Below are 14,744 nucleotides of genomic sequence, written 5' to 3'. Positions count from 1 at the left end.
TTCATCGCACAAGAGATCATTTGTTTTTATCCTTGAATTTACATCCAAGCAATTATTTTCTTCACATAACTATTTGATTCTCTTACCTATATTGCCACCCCCTGCCCCGACACTACCATAGCAACATACATCACTTTTCATTCAGTAAATGTCACTGAAATGTGCTAAATAAAAGGTCAGACAAACAAAAACAGCGTGTCATTATCCAGCCTCCGAGGACATGTGATGTCCATGTATGTGTGGGGTGTGTACACCATAATATTTAAGTATGCTTCAGGGGGGCCCCGAGCAAAGAGAAATAAAGATACCAAACAAGTGCTCGGGTCTTAGGAGGTTTAAGACTACAAATTCAGCCAAAATATAGAAAGAAACAGTGTAGACATAATACAAGGGTTTGTAGTACCATCAGCAGCAGTGACCTGATGTAATTGTTTGTTTGTTTTTTTTTTTTTTTTTAATTAAGCCAGTTTCAAATCTTTCTGGAGGACTTTTGGACCACTTTTTTCCCATCATTCCCTCAGTACATCGGGGTTTGCTGTCATTTATTTATTTTTCTTTTACACTTACATCTCTCTGAAGGTCCTGCAAAAGTATTTCAGTCGGATCAAAATGTGATCTTTTACTTGGCCAAGATTATTTATTCTGATGTGGATTGGCTGATGTGCTTCAGATCGTTGCCCTGTTGCACGATGACTCCACTTTGGCCAAACCTAAGCTCTTGGCCTGATGGTCTCACATTTGACTTGACGACAAGGAGGTGAAGGTCGACTCAGTGACTGCAAGGTAACCAACTACTGTGGTTTTAAAACAAAAAAAACCCCAGATCATCATCCCTCCACCACCGTGGTTGACAGTTAATACACTGTGCGTTATAGCCAGACGTCCAATTTGATCTCATTTTTCTCATGGGTATTATTCCAGAAGTCTGGTTAGTTTAGACGCAGTTTTGCGACCTCAGCTGTGTACCTGAGTTATGATTAGACGATAAAAGCCTTTCTCTTCTGCCACCCCTTCCAAACAGACCACACCTATTGACCTGAACATTTAACGTGTTCAGCAGGGTCTGAAATAAAGGCATTAGTTTTTGTTTTTGTATTTTATTTCTCTGAACATTGATTGAAAACCTGATTTGATCTTACCCCCCGTTCACACTGAAAGCGTCACGGGCGTCATAGGCGTCTGGCTGCAATTCATTGTCTATGAAAAACGGGCGTCGAGAGGCGGCGGGAGCGGCGGGAGCGTTGCGTCAATTTAAAGTTGAAAAATCTGAACTTTATGCAAATGAGCAGCGGCGACGCCGAGGCGTCGTCCAATCACACACCGGGATTCCTGAAGCGAGAACCCTCAATGCAGATTGTACTTTCATGTACACACAAACGTACACTCATTCACATGCGTACAGGAGCAGAGCTGTGCACTAACAAACTTATTTTATCAGGAATTAATATATTTCATCCAGCAAAATGACATTTTTGCTGATTTGACTGCCGTTTTTACCTGAACTGCTCATGTGAAACACGTATCTGATGGGTGAGGAGCTGGATGGTCCCAACGATTTTATTTGCTACATTGATGCAATGAAAAATAATTAAAACCTGTGCTTATTAATCACAAAACACAGGTTAATCATGATGACCAAATCCGCTCCGACCCGGTGTCTGTGATCAGCGCAGACAGACTGCAGCTTCGCCTGAATTATGGTTCCGCGTTAAATCGACGGCGTAGGGTCGCAGTAGGGTGTGCGTCGCCGCGAACCCTACGCCGTCGGCTCTGCGTTGGTGTGACACGGAACCATAAATCAGCCTAGTCGGATTTATGGTTCACCGGGAGTGGGCTCTGGCGGTTGATGTTGATCCGCGGACCAAACTTGTTAAAGGAGCATCAAACTCACTCTTATCTACGCGGAAATAACGCTGAAATATAAAGAAGGCGTCCCAAACTGTGATCTATGGTGAAATAGGACACTGAAGATGTGTAGGCTGTTCCCAATGTTCCCTCCAGTTCTGCAGCGCAGCTTTAAGCCCCGCCCACTGCAGGCGTCAACAGTGCATGCCGCTTTCAGTGTGAACGCACCAAGCAGCGAGATGCTGGCGTCAGGAGATTTTTGACGCTTTCAGTGTGAACGCAGGGTTAGGGTACATTTTTCTAATTATGCTGGAAGGAAATTACAGATGAACCTGCTTTCTGAGGCCTTTTCAATTAGTTTTTTTTGAAATTTCTGGGAGTATTGAAAAGTATCTGCATCAATGAAATCCTGATAATTATTTGCTAACTGGCTTTCTGGCTGGAGTCGTAGGAGTTAAATCGGCCTCTTTCCACAATTCCTTTAGTATCTTTAACCTATTTCCCCCCCTCACATTGTTTGTCTTCCTGGTACGCCTTCGTTTTTCCCTTCTGTCGCATCTCCGCCGCTCCTTTGCTCTGGCTCCGATGGTCAGCTTTGCGTCAGTGGCTGACTGATCGTGTGGTCACACATGTGGCCCTGCCGCGCCGACCCCCTTTGAAACAGATTTAATGTCTCAGTTTGAACGTGTGTGTTTCTGCTTCTGTCCCACAGCGACGGTCCAGATGCAAGGTTGTTATGGTGACTGAGCAGGTCCTTTGCGTGAATGTGAGTGTGTTTGTGCGAGTGTGTGATGCAGGAAGTAAATTTTCTCATGCTTGACTACAGCAGAATACTCACAGGCGCTGTCATCAGTCTTCCTCGGGTATGACATCATCTCTCAAAAGTGTGTGTTGGATATATTCACTCTGATTGTCCGCCCCGCTGAGAGAGGCCGCTCCGAGAGCCGTGTCCAAGCGAGCCGGGTTATGAGTTAAGATGACTCTTAAATTTGAGTGTGTTTGTGAGTAACTGTCTCCACAGGTACGTAGTGTTCTTTTAAAGTGTCGCACTTGAGCTGGTTTGGCAGGAGGAGAGAGGAAGAGTGGGAGGGAGCTGTCAGTGCAGGGACATTCAACCGGTGTGTGTGTGTGTGTGTGTGTGTGTGTGTGTGTGTGTGTGTGTGTGTGTGTGTGTGTGTGTGTGTGTGTGTGTGTGTGTGTGTGTGTGTGTGTGTGTGTGTGTGTGTGTGTGTGTGTGTGTGTGTGTGTGTGTGTGTGTGTGTGTGTGTGTGTGTGTGTGTGTGTGTGTGTGTGTGTGTGTGTGTGTGTGTGTGTGTGCTGTCTACTGCAGCGTCACAGACACTTACACATTAAGGCAACACGTTTTGCTTTCACTTTATCACATCACACATAATCTCATCTCTGTATGTCCCTCTACCTCTCACACAAGCTACAGGCTACCAAATGACCTTTGAATTGGGGGGGCGGTGTAACTGGATGCACGCCCGCCGATAGGGGGGGACAAACGGGTCTGTTGTCCCGGGCCCAGGGTAGGGGGGGGGGCCCAGAATTGGGCCCTCATTAATTTTTTTTTTTTTTTTTTTTTTTTTTTTTTTTATTCTCTAAATTATGGAATCATTTTTCAAAATGTTTCAAAATATGGCTATTTGTGGGGGAAAAAATGTAGTATTTGAGTTACATAAAAGCTTGTTATTTGTTTTCTTCCTAATTGTCCTTGAAATAGTGGTCAAGAACCCCCAACACAAAGATGTTTTGGCCGCTGATCAAAATTTGATGTTATCATTTAATTCCGGTGCTCAGAAAAGAAGAGAAAAGAGAAGAAGAAAAGAAGAAAATAGAGGCTTCATAGATTCTCTACACAAATATTTTTAAAAAGGTGGTGACGGTGAAGCTGGAATTAATAAAGTCAGCGTAGAGCAAGGTAAGAAACAGCGCAGCCAACGTTTACCAACCTTGTAACTTAACCTAACTGGCTAGCTCTAATGCTAACGTCCATTAGCTTGTATAAAAACCTGAAGAGCAGAGGGAGAGGAGAGGAAGACGGAGAAGGAGAGATCCGGGCGCAGGGGGGCCCATCTTAGATTATTTTGTCCGGGGCCCCGGCAAGACTGTCAGCTGACCTGACTGGATGTGGTCTGGGACAGTTTGCAAGAACCTGACAGCGAAAAGAAGCTAAGGCAAAAGAGAGCGAAAGATTCTGCCGCACAAAGGAAGTTCCTCCTCCATCTCCACAGCAACGCCCATACCATAATAACTTCATTATGACCACATACCAATCGTCTGTTTGCATGTTTGTTAATGGTGTTTAGCCGAACCGATCATTTCCTGTGTTTCAGTGATACAGTTGTTTACGCCCCGAGCTGTGTCTCACAGGTTCACTCGTATCACTTTACAGATTATGATAAGATGAGGAGGTTGGATTTACTTCATCATCCCCCAGGACAAGATTTTATGTACCACACAGCACAGTGAGTTGAAGAACCAGAAATATCTCGCTACTCAGGAGACAGCCTTCATTAACAGGGGCTGAGCACTGGAAGTTTCTCTCGCATCGGAAAGTGCAGATGGCTACCAACACAAATGAGCATCCAGGTGGCTGAGTGGAGCACCTGAGGCACAGGGGAGCTGCCACCGAATCAGAACATGAGGCTCACAGAAATGGGATGAAGAGAAACTGACAGTTCTGCATGGCAGCCTGGGTAAATGCTGGCTGGCAGGCCATAGGGGGCTTAGGAGTGAGTTCCTCCTTTAATTGACAACTCTGTCGAATAACCAAGTAAAGATTCGTGGTGAAGATGAATTTAAAGGCACCTGTGATCCACAGTTTTTTGTTCTTCGCTTAATCCATAGACATGGATCTGCTGTGATGGTAGAGCCACTGAAAGTACTGTGCTAATGAGTGGAGATACCTCGGCAAGCCTTGTAGCACCCTTTTCTCCCACAAGAAGACAAAGTGGTATTACAAGGCTTGTGATAATTTCAGCCTACTTACGTTCGAATGGAGAAGGTTGGATGTGGTTGTATTTAACGGTGGGCGCATGCCTGTCATGTTGAGAGTACCACCCAGAGAGCCCATTAGGTTGATCTCGCAGATGTGATCAGGGGACAAATCGGTGGTTTGCCCGACAGCACCCAAATGTCACATGTGAAAAGGTTGAAAATCCTCGTCAGCACATCAGTCATCTCTGATTACAGACAAATATCAACAATGCTTAATATCTGGAGCGGTCAGAGGGATCCATATTTGAACAACGGTTGGTGGACGCAAGGAATACATTGACATAGCCGTGAGAAAGGGGAGGGCCAACCCAATCCTTGAGTAATGATCCCTGTCTTCTTTTTTGCTTTCGTACTCTGAACAAGTCATGGCGCAAACAGCTCACACTGCTTTTCCTCCCTTGGTGCATTCTTTTTGGTGCGTGGTTATACCTCATTTCTTGCATCTATTTGTTGATGGACTGGTTATCAGTTGGGTAACCAAGACACCAGCAGATCATGCAGTGTTTGAGTGCTGAGGGTAGATTGCTCAACCCCCTGTCCTGTCAAAAAAAATCTCAAGTCAAACAAAAGAAGAATTAATAAAGAAGAGATGACCCTTAGGATATAAAGGAATAGAATCCAGAATATGGACAAAAGTATTAGGACACCTGTCCATTACTCAAAGAAGTACTACAATGACATACCATTCAAGAAAAAATTCTTTAACATGGCCTTGCCCATCTTTTGCAGCCTCAACAATTATCAGAAGGTTTTCTACATTGGGGAAATAGTTTTTTTGTGTTTTTTACCAAGAGGTGACACACAAACTTTCTCACAATATGCTTCCCGCAGGTGGTGTGCAGCGGTATTGCTACATCCTATTTTAGCAAGCTCTATGTAGGCATGTGTCTCAGGGCAGCTTTCTAATACCAGTTCTCTTCCCAACTTTTACGGATAGATATTCTACCCTGTCCAGAAGCAGGGGGTGTCCGGTTAGGTGGCCTCAAGATTGTTAGTTGGCCATTTCCCACAGAGTAAATGGGTGTAAGAAAGCTGGACATGCCCTTACAGACAGGGGGAGAAGTTCCACCATTCAGGAGGGACCTGAAGTAGATTCGCTTGAGGTGGTTCAGGCATCTAGTTAGGATGTCCAACCAGGAGGAAGTCCCATGGCTTACACAGGAGGAAATATCTCTCTCGGGAACATGTCAGTATTTACCCAGAGGAGCTAGAGGAGGTGGCCAAGGAGAGAAAGGCCTGGACTTCTTTGCTTAGGCTGCCGTCCCTGCAACCTGAACTCGTCTAAACGGAGGTTAATGGATAAATGGATGGAAATTGCATCAGTTCCTCTCAACAGTAACTGTTTTAGATTTGTTTCTGTCAGTCGACCTCTCAGCATGTGTGCTGTGCCACATTTGGAACAGCTGCTGAGATGTTTGGCGTTTGCGCGAGGCCTCGTCTCCAGAACCCTGTGGCTGAATTCAGAGTTGGGCTGTAGAAAGTGAAGTTGTTGTGTTCGGTGTTCTACAACTGAGAAAAAGATCAGTTTTGTCAGAGAGTGGTCATTCTTATGCTGTTGCAGTCTGTGGAGTTTTAGCTTGAAGCCAACATTTCGCTGGTTGGTGTTGAGATTTCTTTTAGGTTTCTTTTTATATGTGTTTTAATGGAATTGGACTTTACAGGATTAAAGCAGAGCCTTTTCTCATCTGCTCCTGCTACATATGTATATTGTATCATGCTTTGTTAGATTACAATAGCTTGAAAGATCTTCTCCTGCATTGGTGGTTCTCATTGGGAAGAGATAAAGACGTCATATTAGTTAAAGGCAACTTTGAAAAGAAACATATTTGGAAAAAATAAATAAATCTTAGCATTTGATAAAAGACAGTAAGTGAAAGATGGTCTCTCTCTGCAGATCATCTTAGAGAGATATTAATCGTGGTGTTTGTCTTATGTGTCTGAAACAGACTTATTGTAAGCTTTTGGCCAAAGTAAGTTAATAAATTGAATTATTTGAGGTTTCAGCACAGTTCGCTTCCATAAAGCCACACGTAGCATGCATCTGTTGATCAGAGCTACACCCTGCAGCCATGAGTGATGTGCAGGTCAACAGGGCTCGACAGCATAAGTGTTTGACTCTGATTTGATACCAAAAATAGATGTTTGTGGACTGCAAAGGGTAATTAAGAGCAAATGTGCACATAAAAAAGTACTGTAAAATGAAAAACAGGCAGTCTTTTTGTTCTTTTTCTTTTGTCATTTCCAGGAAAAGAATATAAATCAATAACTAACTTGGTCATCTCTGCTGTCATGTTATGTCAGCTTCTGTGGTCTTCTTTGTCTGACCCAGCAGAGTGCCACGAGACGGTTTATTCCAAGCCTTTTCTAGACTTTACAACAACTGTGATGTTATTTTGGCTCTGTGGGGCCATGGCGGGGCCCTGGGTGGTGGTCGGGGGCAGGTGTGAACCCCATCTCTCTCACTCTCAAAAAAATAAATAAATGAATAATGAGAAATTGGAAAGCTTCTCCTCAGCAGGCAGACCCCCTCCCTCAGGGTCTGGGAGTTGCCCAGACTAGGAGAAGCACAGGAGGTCGAGCCACAACGGGCCAGCGGCCTCCTCTGGGTCTGGTTGCGGTCCAAGATGCGATCCCTCCTGACTCTAAATCACATCTGACCTCCCTGACGCCCCGGTCTGACCTCACCCCTCATTGCAATATATTGCAATATATTATTATTAATAATATTAATAATAATTAATAATATATATAATATAATTCTAACTCTAATAATTATTCCTGGTATTATCATGATATATTGTTTCATAGTGTATTATTATATTAAGTTATGAAATCTCATGGGATGTTAAACTATAGTATTATTATATTGTTATATATATTAATATTTCCATCATGGAATGGAACATATGTGAACTATTTCCATGATATGGAATAAATAAAAAATGAAATGAAATATATAATAGTATGGTGATATCATTTTGTTATATGTTATAATATTATAAAAATTATGATGTTATATTAGGATATTACTATATTATTATGCCATATTTATATTATATCGTGCTACACCACTCTATATGATAATTATTTATTTGTTTACTTATTTATTCTCAAATTAATATTCTTAATTCATGTATCTACTTTCATCATCTTATTTACACGCACATATATTTCGAGTTATTTTCTTTTTCTACTCCTTCATGGAAGAGTAATGGTGTCTTTTTCATAGCCTGGTCAGCCGTCCTAATCCAAATCCTCTTCAATATAGAGATTAAGATGTTGATTTCCAGGGGGCATCACCAACAGACAAAGCTGGATAGGAATACAACCAATGTTAAGTCTGCGTCCGTATGAGTCATCGCGTTAAGCTTCTGCTGCCCTACTGGGATTGATTGGGTCCGTTTTGTACTGGTGGAGAGAGAATTTTCACAAGGTGAATGGGTACACTGGCCAGCCGATGTCATCCCTGTAAACAGGAGTCACGGTGCTCTCAGTTTGGAGAACGAGGACGGAATTGTGATTGGGAGCAAGCTGATCAGTATAAGGCCACGTTTACACATAGCCGGGTATTTACAAAAACGGATATTTCCCCCTTTACGTTTTGAAAAATTCCATCGTTTACACAAGATCGTTTTCAAAATCTCTTCATTTACACGAACCCGCATGAATACGCTGTTAAGGTGCTATGAGCAGCCAAACCTACAGGGGGCTGTGTAACGAGAAGCATAAAGTCATGCTAGCCAATCAGAATCCTGGAAAAAAAACGTCAACAAATGACACGTGTGAAGCCTGATTTATGGTTCCGTGTTAAATCGACGGCGTAGCCTACGGTAGGCTCTGCGTTGGTGTAACACGGAACGATCAATCAGCCTTGACTGCCAGTTACTTCCAAGACGGAACGAGAGTCTTGCGTTTGGAGTGACAGAGAAGTGGGGTTACTTTTAAGTGTGACTTTAGACTATAAAACCGGTAAAATACAAGAAAATATTGACGGTGGCCAAACAAATTGTAAACACAGGTGTCACTCATGACGCTGGTGACGTTTCTGTCTCATAATGTGACGTTCTGAAGCCTAAATCTCTGTTTCCCTCCGTTTACAAGCAAACGTGAAAACTGAGTTTTTGAAAATCTCCACTTTGGCCGGAGTTTTCAGAAATGATCGTTTTTGGAGACTTTAAGCTTCGTTGTCCTTTAAACAAACGGCCAAAACGCATGAAAACGCCACCGTTTTTGCTACGTGTAAACGGGGCTTTAGACTTATATAAAATCCTATTTTCACCAAAACAACTCAAACCTCATGAATTGATTTGGGTGACCTGCATATCTAGTATGTACATATGTAAACAATCATGCCCAACAACATTTGACTTAAAGGGAAAGTTCGTTTTTTTACAACCTGGACCTTATTTCTGGCATTTTTTATGGTTGTATACTCACCCAGAGGTGTTTGGTGTCATTTGGAGTCCTTCGGAAGATATTAGGAGTTTTTTGCGAGCCTCTTCTCCATATAACGGTAGTGAACGGGGGCACTCGCGGGACACAGACGATGCAGCGTCTAAATAACACATGATTGTCGCGAAACTCTTCATTTCTTTTATGAATCACTAGATCTGCTTCCAGGACCTGTTGTAACATTGTGGCGCTGTCTGTGTAATAAATAAAATAAATAAATCCGTTTGTAAACAAGACCTCTGAACTCATGACGTCATCTCTGTGCGCGCACTCTGTCCTCCGTTCAGTGAGCTCTTCAGCCGTATACTCTGGCTCAAAACGGTAAGGACGTCCATCATATTCAAAGTCGTCGTCCACAACCTCAGAATTTGACAAATATTCAGACATGTTTCAAATAACTATCAGTAAACTAACAGTAGCGAACTCCAGCTGTACACGGAGCTGTGTCTGGGACGCGCACACAGAGATGACGTCATGCAGGTCAGAGGTCTTGTTTACAAACTGATTTATTTATTTTATTTATTACACAGACAGCGCCACAATGTTACAACAGGTCCTGGAAGCAGATCATAAAAGAATTCATAAAGATTCATAAAAGAAATGAAGAGTTTCGGGCCGCTCGGTGGCGCAGTGGGTTAAGCAGCGGGCCATATACTGAGGCTACAGTCCTCCTCCTGCAGCGGTCGCGGGTTCGAATCCAGCCCGCGCACCTTTGCTGCGTGTCTTCCCCGTTCTCTCGCTCTACCCCTTTCCAATCTGCATCTCCAATAAAGGGCCACTAGAGCCCAAAAAAACCTTTAAAAAAGAAATGAAGAGTTTCGCGGCAATCATGTGTTATTTAGACGCTGCATCGTCTGTGTCCCGCTGTGCCCCCATTCGCTACCGTTATATGGAGAAGCGGCTCGCAAAAAACTCCTAATATCTTCCGAAGGACTCCAAATGACACCAAACACCTCTGGGTGAGTATACAACCATAAAAAATGCCAGAAATAAGGTCCAGGTTGTAAAAAACTGAACTTTCCCTTTAAGGACCTTCGGTATTGGAAAATAGGACTTCTGGAGCTGATGCAAAGATTTGATGACGCCAGCACGAGCTCAGGATTTAATCGGCATGAATGCTGGGTAAAATTAGTTAGCATCGTAGGTTAGCACGAGCTAAACTAAAATGAACAGATTTGATTATCTCCGTACGTGGACCCTTCCAGGCCAACCTAGAGCAGGTTGTGGCGGTCTGTTCATGTAATCAGCACAAATTGTATTATCTTAAAAAAAAAAAAAAGAACGCTTTTTTTTTTTAATCGCAATTATTCATAAATTTGCTGGCTTATATAATTTTAGCCCAGGGGTCGGCAACCCAAAATGTTGAAAGAGCCATATTGGACCAAAAACACAAAAAACAAATATGTCTGGAGCCGTAAAAAATGAAAGGTCTTGTATCAGCCTTAGAATGAAGACAAATGGTGAAAGGAGAAATGTAAAAAAAAAGTCAAAATGTGGAGAAAAAAGTCAAAATTTAGAGAAAAAAGTCAAAATGTTGAGATTAATGTTGAAGTACAATCTCGAGAAAAAAGTTCAAATGTCGAGATTAAAAAGGAAAGGAAAAAGGAAGAAAAAAAACTGGAAAAAAGGAAAGAAAGAAGAAAAAAAAAACAAGAAAAGAGAAAAAAAAGGAAAAAAAGAGAAAATAAAGACAAAGAAAGAGAAAAAAAGGAAGAAAAAAAGGGGAAAAAAGGAAAAAAAGAAGAAAAAAGCAAAAAAACAAGAAAAGAAAGAAAAAAAGAGAAAAAAAAGAGAAAAGAAAGGGAAAGAAAGAAAGAAAAAAAAAGAAGCAAAAAAGAAGAAAAAGGGGAAAAAAAGGTGAAACATTTTTGAAAAAGCTCCATGAGCCACTAGGGCGGCGCTAAAGAGCCGCATGCGGCTCTAGAGCCGCGGGTTGACGACCCCTGTTTTAGCCGATTTAACGGCTGATATAGACTCACATTTGCAGCCTTAGTGGTGATTTCAGGTACTACACTTTGGATTTTTTAATTTAGCCAAACCAGCCCCTTTTGGATCACGACTGTTCGCACCTCTACAGACACAATAACAGTCTTTTCACACATCTTCACCATATGTGAGATCCCCTCAGCCTCTCTCCTCTTCCTGCCCCCTCCTCCACCATCTCCCTCCCTCCAGTTTTGTCCATCTATGTTCTCATCTCTCACTCCCTCGTGAGCCCGAGGAGATGCTGGTCCAGGAGAGACTGACGCGTCTGACAGGAAGCTGCCGGTGGCGCAGTCAGAGCAGCTCTCTTTAACATCACTCAGACACACAACACGGACACAAAGCCACCTACTTCCCTCTCTGCCTTGTGATTATGACCCATATTCACAAACCTGCCAATAGCTTTGGCCTCTGTGGAAATGCAGCGGAGTGACAGGGCAACACTGACATCAGTGTCGGAGCAGACTGCGCTCCGGGCGGGACACGTGTCCGTCCACACACGCGCTCCTCTCTCTTGGATCGTGTGCATGAGACCATGGCATCCAATGAGCCACAACTGGATCTGTCATTCTGGTGGGAGTTTTCGGGGTCAGTGTGTAGAAGTGTGTGTGTGTAATACATTTTGAGGCTGCTTTAAAAAGAAAGATCTCATAGTTTGGCTCTTGGTCAGATGATCTGCAGACAAAAATGAAAGAATCTAAACCGAACACTTTCCTCCTGACACTGAAGAAGTGAGTTTTAAATAAAAATAAATTTTGAATTGAGAGTCTGCTTAAAGGAGCTTGAGGCTGGATTTATGAAAAAAAATTGTATACGTTTTAAGTTTTCTAGTAATAATGTCAGATGAAGCGTTCCAAACCAAAAAGAATGATCCTCTAGTGTATCTCTCCTTTGCCTTGAACAGGCTGTGTGCTGCAAAATGTGCTGCAATTCCGGGCCAGAATGTCCCGCGCTGTCCTGCGGATGTGACGTCACATGACGCTGCATGCGCGTTCTCCCCGTTCTCCCGTGCCGGCTTCACTGTTGGCTGCAGTACCCCCGACGGCCGTCGTGGTGAAGGGTGGCGCTAGAGAATCTCATTTCTTAAAAGGAGCCTCATGCTCCTTTAAGTGCCTATTTGAGACTCAGCCTTTTTTTATTTCAGAATTTTATTTATTTAACTGTATTTGTATTGCATTTTTGAATAATGCACCTGGCCTAATTGGTTTGCTGTTGTGCTTGACGTTTTTCTTTTGAATTTCATTTATGAAACAGTTCACCAATAAAAATGTGGTTTTCAAATCTTCTCTTCTTAGTGCATTCAATTGATTAGTTATGCACTGCAATTTTGTAATGTCCTAGAATTCAAATTCTTTATTTGGGGACCTTTAGCAGATATGATATTAAAATGTGATTAATTAATTATAAATCCTGTAATAGATAAATGTTTTTAATCGCCTGATAGCACTAATATGTATATATTATTACCGTCGTAGGTAAGGGATTGTGGGCTTCAACAAGGCTTGTAATGCCGGTCAGACACTGACACCAGGTCTTTAAATGCTCTGGATTAGGAGCAGCTGATTGGGTGGAGCTAACCTTTACCTAACCTCTGTACCGTCTCTGTGCTGCGCCGCAGGTGTTGATGCTCATCGATGGAGACCCAGACGGTTTCTTGTGCCAGCGCCTGCCCGTCCTCTCCTCCATGTCCCAGCTGGGTGGCGTCGCCACGGCCTACGTCTGCCAGGACTTCACCTGCTCTCTGCCCGTCACGGACCCCCAGGAGCTTCGCCGGCTGCTCTTGGACGGAGTGGCAGACACGCCGTGACGCCGCAACGCCTGATAAAATGGCATAAACTGCGTTCCCCAGATCTGCGGACCCGGCCCGGCTTATTAGTGCTATCTTTCAGCTGTTTTTGGCTGCGATTTAAATAGATGCCAAAGCTTTAAAAGCTCATAAACTGCGTTGTTCGGAGTAGTTGACATGCCGCTGATAGTTATTCCAGACCTGGCCGGCCTCTCTCTATATCAGCAGCTAAGTATTACCTCAACTGTCAGCTTCCATTGTAATTTCTTCAGATGCAGGTTATCAGTAGTCATTTTGACATTCAGGTATAGAGATATCTTTAGGAGGAAATATGCACCCGATGAAGGCAGCCAACTGGAAATATGTAGCAATATGTCAGTGTTTTGTCCTCAGCACTTCGATGAACTGGACGGATGATGTTTTCCAGATGAACCGATCAACCCCGTTGTCTGCTCCCATCACTGTGATCCAGCTCCCATGTTCCCATCACTTGGGTCTGGCAGCGGAAGCCTGCGTGTGTTTTGAGCTTGAGTTTGGAGGTGGAAAAAAATAAAATAAAATAAGGTCAGTTTGCAGGTTTCTACATGATCTATGTAAAGTTAATCGCACCAGCTCTCTCTCTCTACCTTATTTCACGTTAGCTTTATTACAACACTGGAGATGCTCTTCTGAGTTTTATTTTGAGATGAGATGTCAGGAATACACAGCCTGTATGCGCACAACCCTGAATAATAAATATATTTCTCTTAAGATCAAAGATTTGTGATTTTTGAGAAAGATGTCATTGGGATGATGAATTCTGCAGAAAAAGGCTCAGGGTTTTTCTTTTTCCCCTAAAAGTGGGCAGATTCTGCTCAGTTTCATCTCATTTGAATGTTTTCCAGTTCTTTTCACTAAACCTGTGATTGTTTCAGATCCACAAAGGCGGAGGACCACATAAAGAGGCTCGTCCTGAAAACTGGCAAGTGTTTTTTTTGATTGGTCATATTGCTAGAGGCTTTCCGATGGGCGGAGCTAATGATGCATGAACGTGCACAACCCCTGCTGCTGGTCGGACACATTCTCAGCGTATCAAGACATTATCAACATTTCCTTTTGAAGAACCACAACACTTCAAATCCTTTCATACACATTGGATCCAGAGTTGTGTCCAGAATACGAAAGTTGACTGCACAATGAACCCCGGGGACCAAGAACACAGCCAGGTGTTCTCTTTGGTAGATGGTACAATCATTAGGTGCTCCTGGGTCAAATCTTTCTGTCAGTTATCTGTATTTCGGTCTTCACCCACATCAGTAGGTCTATTTCATTTAATTCAATTATTTATTCAAACAGGTTAAAACAAAAACAAAAAAATAATCAGAATACATAAAATGTATATACCGAGAAAAAAAAAAAAAAAAAAAAACATAAGCAAAGCAAATTAAAGAGACAAATCTATATGTAAATCTAGAGGGGAAATAATATGCTGACGGGATCAGAAGATGTCTGCAGGTAGGAAGTAGGAAAGCCAATGGTTCTATTGGCAGACAGCTTTTGATTCCATGAGGCAGGTCTCCATCAAGGTGGGTGTTCAGCCATTGTCTCGTCTACATTGTCTACAGTGACGAACCCGGCGGGATCCACTGAGCAGGTCAGCTTAGAAGGAGCTGATGGGAGGTGCTTGTGTTTGCTGTTT

The 14,744-nt window shown here is 42.9% G+C and overlaps 1 protein-coding gene across 1 annotated transcript in view; it reads left to right on the top strand.

Annotated features, from left to right (window-relative positions):
- The window catches only part of spata20 (spermatogenesis associated 20), a 75,945-nt gene extending 62,133 nt beyond the window's left edge, over positions 1-13,812 (top strand). Inside the window, exon 16 of the mRNA XM_061708639.1 lies at positions 12,899-13,812. Within this exon, the coding sequence (XP_061564623.1) occupies positions 12,899-13,087 (189 nt within the window). The 3' untranslated portion in view covers positions 13,088-13,812. The remainder of the gene's footprint in view (positions 1-12,898) is intronic.
- The last annotated feature ends 932 nt before the right edge of the window (positions 13,813-14,744 follow it).

Source organism: Cololabis saira, chromosome 19, assembly GCF_033807715.1.
Source record: "Cololabis saira isolate AMF1-May2022 chromosome 19, fColSai1.1, whole genome shotgun sequence".
In the NCBI taxonomy this organism is placed as follows: domain Eukaryota; kingdom Metazoa; phylum Chordata; class Actinopteri; order Beloniformes; family Belonidae; genus Cololabis; species Cololabis saira.
The sequence above is the reverse complement of the archived record's forward strand: the minus strand, read 5'-3'. Positions and strand labels throughout refer to the sequence as shown.